The 10,778-nt window shown below is 42.3% G+C and overlaps 1 protein-coding gene across 1 annotated transcript; it reads left to right on the forward strand.

Moving 5' to 3' along the window:
* The first annotated feature begins 6,386 nt into the window (after positions 1 to 6,386).
* LOC124666997 (GDSL esterase/lipase At5g55050-like) lies at positions 6,387 to 10,534 on the forward strand. Its single transcript, XM_047204331.1, has 5 exons — positions 6,387 to 6,648; positions 9,431 to 9,557; positions 9,636 to 9,870; positions 9,964 to 10,249; positions 10,314 to 10,534. Exons 1-5 carry the CDS (start codon positions 6,387 to 6,389, stop codon positions 10,532 to 10,534), a joined length of 1,131 nt encoding a protein of 376 aa, XP_047060287.1.
* Positions 10,535 to 10,778: the final 244 nt, after the last annotated feature.

Consider the following 10,778-nt stretch of genomic DNA (forward strand, 5'->3'; position numbering starts at 1 on the left):
TTGAATCGCCACCATGCAAAGTGGGTTGAATTTATTGAATCTTTTCCTTATGTTATCAAACACAAAAGGGTAAAGATGATGTTATTGTTGATGCTTTGTTGCACCGTTATACTATGCTATCTTAACTTGACTTCAAATTTTTTGGATTAAAAACTATAGAGGAACAATACTTGCATGATGCTGATTTTAAAGATCTGTTACTGAATTATAGAGATGGTAGAACATGGAACAAATTCGTTCTCAATGATGGATTTGTGTTCCGTGCTAACAAGTTATGCACTCCAGATAGTTCCGTTCATCTTTTGTTGTTGCAGGAGGCGCATGGAGTAGGATTGATGGGCCACTTTGGTGTGAAGAAGACGGAGGATGTACTTGTTGCACACTTCTTTTGGCCACGCATGCGTCGATATGTTGAGAGATTCGTGGCACGCTGCACTACATGTTAAAAAGTTAAGTCTCGACTTAATTCACATGGTTTATATATGCCTCTTCCTGTTTCTAGTGTACCTTGGGAGGATATTGTTGGAGATATGCCCGAGAGGCAATAATAAATTAGTTATTGTTATGTCTTAGTGTTCATGATAAAATTTTACACTCCATGCTATAATTGTATTAACCGGAAACATTAATACATGTGTGTTGTGTAAACAACCAGAGTCCCTAGTAAGCCTCTCGTAAAACTAGCTTGTTGATTAATAGATGATCAGGGTTTCCTGATCATGAACATTGGATGTTGTTAATAATAAGGTTATGTCATTGGGTGAATGATATAATGGACATACACCCAAATAAGCGTAGCATGAGATCAAGTCATTAAGTTCATCTTGCTATAAGATTTTGATACATAGTTACCTAGTCCTTCGACCATGAGATCATGTAAATCACTTACACTGGAAGGATACTTTGATTACATCAAACGTCATTGCGTAAATGGGTGGTTATAAAGATGGGATTGAGTATTCGGAAAGTGTGAGTTGAGGCATATGGATCAAGAGTGAGATTTGTCCATCCTAATGACGGATATATATACCCTGGGCCCTCTCGGTGGAATGTCGTCTAATTAGCTTGCAAGCATGTGACTAGGTCACAAGAGATGACATACCACGGTACGAGTAAAGAGTACTTGTCGGTAACGAGGTTGAACAAGGTATGGAGATACCGATCATCGAACCTCGGACAAGTAAAGTATCGCGTGACAAAGGGAATCAGTATCGTATGTTAATGGTTCAATAGATCACTAAGTTATCGCTGAATGTGTAGGAGCCATTATGGATCTCCAGGTCCCGCTATTGGTTATTGGTCGGAGAGGAGTCTCGGTCATGTACGCATAGTTCACGAACCGTAGGGTGACGCGCTTAAGGTTCGATGTCGCATAAGTAGATTCGGAATATGAGATGGAGACCGAAGTTTGTTCGGAGTCTCGGATGGGATCCAGGACATCACGAGGAGGTCCGGAATGGTCCGGAGAATAAGATTCATATAAGGGAAGTTGATTTCTAGGTTTCGGAAAAGTTCGAGATTTTTCCGGTGGAAGACCGGAAAGGTTCTAGAAGGTTCCGGGGGGTCCACCATGGGGCCCACGACCTAGGGGGGCCAACATGGGCCGAGGGGTGCATCCTAGCCCTAATGGGCCAGGGGGCACATGCCCCTCAAGGCCCAAGTCAGCCAGCCCACTAGGGTTCCCCAAAACCCTAAAGGGGATCAACTTGGGGGGAAGAAAACTCCCCCCCTCTTGGCCGCCGGCCCTAGATCTGTTTGGGGCGTGGGGGGCCACCCCAAACCGACCTCCCCCCTATATAAAGAGGGGAGGGGCAGGGGGCGCACACCCTTGAAACCCTAGCCGCCCCTCTCTCCCTCCTCCTTCCTCCTGCGCCGGCTTGGCGAAGCCTTGCAGGAATTTCTCCTCCACCTCCACCACCACGCCGTCATGCAGCTGGGATTCCGAGGGGATCTACCACCTCTGCTGCCCGCTGGAATGGGGACATGATGGACTTCATCGACACCGTACGTGCGACCGAGTACGGAAGTGCTGCCGGATTATAGCACCGCAACGATCGACTACGTCAACCACGAGATCTGATCTCGTAAGGCTTTGGATCTTCAAGGGTTAGTCTCTCATACATCTCGTTGCTTAGATCTTCTTAGATTAGATCTTGCTTCTTCCTAGATTGGATCTTGGTTTTTGTTCATGTTCACGGTAGATTTTTTTTGTTTTCCATGCAACGAACCCATCAAATATTTCTATGGATTTCATTTTAGGATTGCCTCGTACACAGAAGGGGAGGGATATCATTTTTGTTGTTGTGGATCGGTTTTCTAAGATGGCACATTTTATTCCTTGTCACAAGACTGATGATGCTACGCATGTTGCTGAACTGTTCTTTCGTGAAATTGTTCGTTTACATGGTGTGCCAAATACTATTGTTTCTCATCGTGATACTAAATTTCTTAGCCACTTTTGAAGATGTTTATGGGCTAAGTTGGGGACTAAATTGTTGTTTAGTACTACATGTCATCCCCAAACTGATGGACAAACTGAAGTAGTAAATAGATCATTGTCTACTATGACACGGGCTGCTTTGAAGAACTTAAAATTGTGAAAAGAATGTTTACCTCATATTGAATTTGCTTACAATTGTTCGCTGCATTATACCACTAAGATGTGCCCATTTGATATTGCGTATGGTTTTATTCCTCGTGCACCTATTGATTTATTGCCATTACCATCTTCGGTGCAAAATAATTTGGATGTTACACAACGTGCTGAAATGATATTTCAATTGCATGAGACTACTAAAGACAACATAGAACACATGAATGCTAAGTATAAAATTGTTGGGGGTAGAGAAATAAAGAACGTTGTTTTTATGTTGGTGATCTTCTTTGGTTGCATTTGCGCAAAGATCGCTCCTGATTTGCGCAAGTCTAATTTAATGCCCTGCGCTGCTGGTCCTTTTAAGGTGTTACATAAAATATATGATAATGCATACAAACTTGAGTTGCGTGCAGAATTTGGTACAATTAGTACTACATTTAACATTGCAGATTTAAAGCCTTACTTTGGTGAGGAAGATGAGATTGCGTCGAGGACGACTTAAATTCAAGAAGGGGAGCATGATGAGGACATCCCATATATTGATACAACCGATGTACCTAAAACCACATAAATACAAGGACCTATCACTCGTTGCGTGCAGAATTTGGTACAATTAGTACTACATTTAACATTGCAGATTTAAAGCCTTACTTTGGTGAGGAAGATGAGATTGCGTCGAGGACGACTTAAATTCAAGAAGGGGAGCATGATGAGGACATCCCATATATTGATACAACCGATGTACCTAAAACCACATAAATACAAGGACCTATCACTCGAGCTCGTGCCAAACAACTTAATTATTAGGTACTTTCGTTTCTTGGAACTATTACTCACATGCATGAGAATATGGTGCTGCCTAAATTAGATGTGTTTGTTACTCTTAGGAATGATGGACCTAGCATGAATGAGAGGAACACGCATTGGAGCATGACCGGGCATGGAGATGGCAGCAAGCATGTGAGGATTGAAGAGGGGGCAACAAGTGGAGATTTCAGAACTTTGAAGTCACCATAATGATGAATGAAGACTTGGGCGAAATATACAAGATTATACTTCATAATTTCATCTATAGCATAATATGGTGCCGCGTCATCTTTAGTTTTGGGCCAGGCACATATCATTTTCGCAGGAATTAATTCAGCCACTTTTTAGAGTCCGTATTGAAGGAGTAAATGATCCATAGAGGTTGGTTTGGCCACCATACCTAGGGTTGGCCGAAACCCTCTCATTTTCCTTCTTAAATACCCCCCTAGCCGTCACGTTTAGATTCGGATTTTAATTAGACTAAAAGTTAGTCATTGCTGCAACTCTCATGTACTTGTTTTGAGGCCAACGCCCAGAACAAGACCGACTATTCGGAATCCCACCTTTTTCAATAAAGCTTTCATCTTTATCCGCAATATTCTGATTGCATTATTAATTCTTACTTGTTCTCGATTTCAGGTAGGAATTAAGACCCATGCTGGTCAGGCTGATTGTGCAACCGCAAGATTAGTAACTCACGTGTAGTCGAATCGTCAAGCACGAACTCCACCAATAAATCAAAGTTATTTTCATCTCATCGAAAGTTCGGACACCTTTGCCCTATCAGTCCATGTTTATCTTTACTATTAAATCATAAACTATGATTAATGCATGGTGTCGTACGTCTAACGAACTACAACAAATTCCACCGCACCTAGATAAGAGATAAGAGCCAAATTAACAGGCCTCGCGAAGAAATATTCGAGATAAAGTAAGTCCATTTTATGAAGATTATAAAAGTCTCCATGCCAAAGGATTTTAATTTTTGACATTTTTTTCAGAATGAGTCAAAATCACCAGTGAAACTATTCATTTGTAGGTCCTCAAATTCCCAACACCCATGTTTGTTTGTAAGAATCATACTTGGATACCTCTAAATTATTATTGACAATCTTTAGAAGCAAATGAGAATACATCTAGTTCAAATTTGAGTTACTTTCAGAAAACTGGCAAAAAATCATTTAAATGGGTGAATGTAGCCAAAAATTGTGAAAAAATTAACACTTGGAAATTGGTCATCCAATGTGTATACATTGTGCGAAAATTGAAGAGGTGTCAATTTGCACCATATTCTTTGTGTTTGCTTCGTGATAAACTATTTATAGCACTTAGAAGATTACAAATGGGCGCATTAGGTCACTCCTTGAAATCCAAATACGTATGTGCATTATGTTATATTTTACTTTTTTGCCCAGCGAAAGCTGATCCCACCGCATGTTTACCGTTAACTCCAATTAAAATGGACACTTGTTCACAGAAAAGTTGGCATGTCCTTTCAGTGGGTACTTTTTGCGGCGTTCCTTAGGGCATGTACATTGGTTTAGACGGATGCTGTCTGTAATACTATTCCATGTCATCTATAGACAATGATACAGACAGTGTATACAATAGTCTGTCTGTAAGTTATCTATTTTTAGTCATAGCTATATGTGAGTATAAGTTATAGACACCCTTCATACAACAGTAAAAATGGTGTCTGTAAGCTGTCTGTAAGAAGCCTACAGACTGTCTGTAACTTTACAGACAGCCTCCTTCTCTCTCCTCATTCTCTTTCCTCCACATCACCAAAATCACCTATAACTATCCCTTACAGACAGCTGAGTCATCACCATTGTACATGCCCTTACCTCCTTGGGTCGTCGGTTCAAGCTAGTTGGGTTGGAGGTTGCATGTTTTTGGTGTTGTTCTCTTGTAGAGGGTTGTAACAGTTTCTTTGTCCAGTTTCTGTTAATTAATTGGACACTTTCTCTTCTTAATTAGTAGATTAGGGCAAAAAAAATTATCCTCCGTTTTAAAAAATAAGTCCAGAAAAGTTGCCGAGTGCAAGTACTAGGTGAACTGTGAGTGTTTTATCGCGGCACTAGGGAAAGTCACATGTTTGCCCAGTGCCCGATAAATGCACCGGCATTGTGACTGATTCCGGTAGTGAACTTTTAAATACCTGAACAATCTTTTTTTTTTTTTTGACATTGATACGCGAGCAATGGTCATCGAAATGCCTGACGAATGCAGACACGTACGTATCTCATTAAGTACGTCGTTATTTTACACACATAGCATACGCTAGTGATTAAACAACAAGGCGTATATATGTATGGCTTTGACGTAGCGAATGGCGAGGGCGCGCCGACCACGTCCCGTTCAGCGCTGATATATTCTATGCACTTCGCAATCACAGCGCCAGCTAGCTAGGAGCTAGCTCGCGATGCCGTCGGGACGTCGCGCCTCGGTCTCGTTCTAGCTTTCTATACTCATCTTCTGAACCCTAATTGGCCACCGGCGAACTGACTGATAATCCAAGCCTGAGCTTCATTTTCCACTAGCTAGTAGCCGTTCATTAGTCAGTACCGTATGTACGCTGGCATAAGCCGTTTAAGTGCAATGTCTCGACCTGAACATCCAATGGTAAGTTGCCACTGGGAATTGGCACTTGTTACAATAAAAAAATAAATTCAGAGGTTACAATAGTAATTAGCTTGACTGAGTTACACATGAAGATCCGTTAGCCGCTTCTGCATTACAGAACAAACATGATATACGCTGCATATCCCTCGGATCGCTAGCTTACGGCGGCGAGGTATTCGAAGATACCCACGTTGTGCATTATTATAAATGCTCGGCCTTTGTTCGTTCCACAAACAACATTGTGGGTCACTGGGTCAACAAGTGTATATAAAGACATGCGGGTGCCACCTTCAGATGAGCGCTAGCTAGCCCGTTAACCACTGAAGAAGTGAGTAGGGCGGCGGAGGAGAGGGCTCCAATGGCGACCAGAAACGGTGGGGTGTTCGTGCTCGTTGCGCTGTGCGTGTCCGGGCTCGCGCTGCGAGTTGCCGGCGCCAGGGAGCCGCTCATGCCGGCCATGTACGTGCTCGGGGACTCCACGGTGGACGTCGGCAACAACAACTTCCTGCCGGACTGCTCGGCCGAGTGCAGGGCCAACTACCCGCGCTACGGCGTCGACTTCCCCACCCACAAGCCCACCGGCCGCTTCAGCAACGGCTACAACCTTGCTGACCAGATAGGTACGTGATGCATGTGCTACGCTTCTACCGAAGAGAGTATAATGGCATATGGTTTAGAGTTAAAATGCAACAAAGAATTATAGAAGGCAGCGTTTCTTTTCTTCTTTGAGAGATGCCAACATCTTTTCCCCTGCTGAACAAGTGAAAGTTGATGTCCTTTCGGTCACGAAGGTGATAATCTAGGCGCTGGGGGCCAAAGCCTCTCAACAGAGATAACATGGTTGCAAGCAGAGCGCAGACAAAAAGGCGAAACATCGGAAGTGTGGGACCAGTATTGTTTGTACGATGTGGAATCGGTGGACGTCGAATTACTTTGGGCAATGCTATTTAAAAAAAATGCTTACGCTGCTACTTGAACAGTTTAGGAGAACTAAGAAATTTTAGGGAAGGTGTGAGGTTGAGCCAACGGGCCATCCGCTTTTGAAGAACATATTTTAGGCAGGTAGTGTGCTTTGCGAACTTTGTGACCTAAAATGAAGAAACCACCAATCTTAGATGTTGTTTTGTGTAATGCACTAAATACATAGTTTGCTGAAGAAACCACCAGCCTTTGCTGCAATATGTTATAGAGAGGTCCAAATCCCGGTTTAGCCGTGTCAACTTCCTGGTTTCTGCAGCAAATTTATATAGTTGGTCCTATCTGCAAAAGCAGAACCAAAGAGTAGTGGTTTCTGTAATTTTCTTGAAATTTGCTCAACTAGCTTGAACCCTTTTCGTGCTATAAAAGACCATAAAACCTAAGAGAGGACTTCAAATTACTATTGTGATCTCCCGGACAAAACAATGCCACCCTAGATCACAATTTCCTCAGAATTTCTATACAGTGCCTAACGTGTGTCAATCCCTCGCAACCGCACACACCCACGACATCTCGTCCTAGCCAATTATCTAAACGTTCAAATATGAAATATGTTTAGAGTTTGAAAAATGTTCAAATTTGAAAAGGTTTAAATTTTAAAAATATTCTAATTTTAATAATGTTTAAATTTTAAAAGGTTTAATTAAAAAATGTTCACATACTTGTTCCTCTTGTTATCCTAGGGTTGTACTTGAGTCTTTAAGAATCAAATACAGTTTGTGACGTGTGAAGCTTTCTTTGCATGGACCACATTTGGTGCGGACAATTAACACATGTACATTTTTATGTTTATAATAATTTCAGTATTTACATATATATATATATATATATATTAATTTTAGAAAAACAAAGAAATTCTTTTATCAAATATATACAACCTCTATTAAAAAATAAGTGACTCAATTTTATCTAGACCTATCTACACACTGAAATGCGTAGAAATATATCTGTATCTAGAAAAAGTCAAATCACTTCTTTCAGAATAGAGTAAGTATATATTTATACCTGTTTGAATATATCTAACTCAAGGAAAACATATTTTATACATTTTTGTTCACATAGTTTATTCCTAATTAATGTTCATATCCATAAAGGAACAATGTTCATCTCGTAAATTAATATTCATGTGCATAATTACATGTTCATGCTCGTAAAAAATATGTCTATGTACGTAAAACAAATCCTCCTTTACTTCAAATGTATCTAAAAAGGTAACATGAAAAAAGGAACAAGAAGAAAATTCCCAACAAGCTAAGTATTTCTGGTGGCAATAAGATTATTCATATAAGTCAGAAAATATGTATTATTTTAAAAGTAGAATAAAACAGGAAAATCATGAAAAAAATAAAATTGAGATATTGTCATATAAAAGCAAAATAGAAAAGACTGAACAAAATGAGAATTAAGGAAGTGCAAAATATAAACAATGAAAACATAATGAAAGATGTCTAAAAAAATCAAAATATAAGAAAGACTTTTGATCCAAACATAAAAGTAAAGGCAGATATAAATGTTAAATGATAAGGAATAATGTGATAGACCCAGTATTGACGAGAGTGTTAGTTTTAATAGGTTGTATGTTAATTAAGCAAACCAAAATAAAGAAACTATCGTGCTTGCATTATTCTGGCCGATCCTCTTCCTCCAATGAACTCTAATGATCAGAAGTATAAAAGCTCCTCTTCCTTTAAGTAGAGGTGTGGAGGGAAAGTGTCATTGACTTGATAGCATCTACAGCTGCTAAAACATCATTATTGTCACCAACTTACAGAAGTCTTGCGCGAGTGTCTAAAAAATGAGCATGCATATCAAACAATCTCTGAATTTATTAATTTGAATCCAAAACATGCTTGATCTCTTAAATTACATAGAGCCCAACACGAAGCTCCAACTCCAACAACATGCAAGTTTGTTTTCCCAGGAAAAGATCTTGCAATCCAACAAAAATACTGAGAAAAATTGCCAGGCCTATTCAATGCACCAATAGACTTGCTCACTACACTCCACTTGTATATTTAGGTAAGTAAAGAAGAGATGACGAATTGTTTCCAACTCATCATAGAATCTCTGTCTAAAATCCCCCTGCCAACCCTTTTTTGCATATTGTTTTTAGTAGCAATGGCATTACACTAAATCAAGTACAACCAAATTTTAGGTGGAATTCTAGCCTTCCACATATGTTTGACATTTCTCTTCACCAAGTTTTCATGCAGTTTATTATAAATCGGAGAAATAGCAAAATTGTTCAAATCATGTGTCAATGCGGTTGTCCAAAGTATAGATATTTGCCATAATACTCCCTCCGTCCCATGCTATCTAGATATACATTCAAATTTTAAAAAAATTCGGACAACTTTCATGGGACGGAGGAAGTATGAAAAACCTTAAGGTTGACCAGTTTTGTTTGTTTGTTTGCGCGAACAGCTCAGTTTCTTGGATTCACCGAGAGCCCACCAGCCTATGCATCCCTGCCGCCCGAGAAAATCCTTGGGCAGATGAAGACCGGCATCAACTTCGCATCAGGAGGGTCAGGACTCCAGGATCAGACGGGCACACACGTACGCGCACACACTGACCTGGCTTCTTCTTTTCCGCCAACTGAACAGGTAGAATTGTAACATGGCTCACCTTTATTGCAGTGCGGGAGAGTGTACACGATGACGGACCAGCTGGAGAAGTTCACGTCTGCCGTTCAGATGATGGGGAACAGCTCGTACGACCTCATCTCCAGGTCCCTCGTCTTCGTCAGCGTCGGCAGCAACGACCTGTTCGAGTACGTCGACGGCAACGCCACCCTGTCCCCTAGCCGCAACGACACCGAGTTTCTGGAAGGCCTCGTCGCCACTTACAAGAGCTACCTGCAGGTGCCTAATCTGAAATTCTGATTGTTCTAGACACGAACTGTGTCTGTCAGAGTTGTTTTGCGCTGAGAAATAATGGGCATGTCGTTGTTGCAGGAGCTGTATGCAGCCGGGGCGAGGAAGTTCAGCATCGTGAGCCCATCAATGGTGGGTTGCTGCCCAACGCAGAGGTTCGCCGGGGCGGCAAAGAAGGACCTGGACGGGTACCGTTGCTTCGGCACGGCCAACGACCTCTCCAGGCAGCTGTACCCCAAGCTACACTCGATGCTTCAGGACCTGAGCGCCGATCTCGCCGGCATGAACTACTCCATCTGCGACTCGGCCGCCATGGCCGAGACTGTCCTCAAACACGCCGCCTCACCTACATTGAGTAAGTCAGCTAGTTGCAAGCCTGCAACGCCCCCCACCTAAATCAAGTTATGCTAATGTGTCATATTTTTGGGCAGACCTGACGGTGCTGGACACGGGGTGCTGCGGCGGCGCCGGGCTGTCCGGGGATGGCAAGTGCACCAAGTTCGCTTCGGTGTGCCCGAATCGCGACAACTACCTCTTCTGGGACGGCTTCCACCCAACGCAGGCGGCATCGGCGGAGGCGGCGTTCGCGCTCGCCACCGACCCAGGGCTCTACGTCCGCCCCATCAACATCACGAGGCTGGCGGCGCTCTAGCCGTCGAGAACTAGCTCCAAACGATCTGGGCGGCCGTCGTGTGCTCCGTCCGGCGACGTCGTGTCTTGTTGGCACCGGTAAAATAAGTAAAATCTCAGTCGGCTGATGTCAGCGGCTGATCTGAAAGGGTGTGTTTATCTTTGCCAATTTTTGCGTGCGATCCTGTTCTCCGTTTGATTTTTCAGTGTGAACTTGTCCTCGTGTTTTGGTTCCGGGCTGTCCCGATTTGGTTAGCTTGGGCTTC

The sequence above is a fragment of the Lolium rigidum genome, chromosome 1 (genome assembly GCF_022539505.1).
Source record: "Lolium rigidum isolate FL_2022 chromosome 1, APGP_CSIRO_Lrig_0.1, whole genome shotgun sequence".
Classification (NCBI taxonomy): domain Eukaryota; kingdom Viridiplantae; phylum Streptophyta; class Magnoliopsida; order Poales; family Poaceae; genus Lolium; species Lolium rigidum.

What these genes read in the sequence shown, in the direction of transcription:
- LOC124666997 (XM_047204331.1), top strand. Translation starts at nt 6,387, where the DNA reads ATGGCGACCAGAAACGGTGGGGTGTTCGTGCTCGTTGCGCTGTGCGTG. An exon ending in CTTACAAGAGCTACCTGCAG is followed by an intron (nt 9,871 to 9,963) that starts GTGCCTAATCTG and finishes TCGTTGTTGCAG; the next exon opens with GAGCTGTATGCAGCCGGGGC. An exon ending in TACATTGAGTAAGTCAGCTA is followed by an intron (nt 10,250 to 10,313) that starts GTTGCAAGCCTG and finishes ATTTTTGGGCAG; the next exon opens with ACCTGACGGTGCTGGACACG.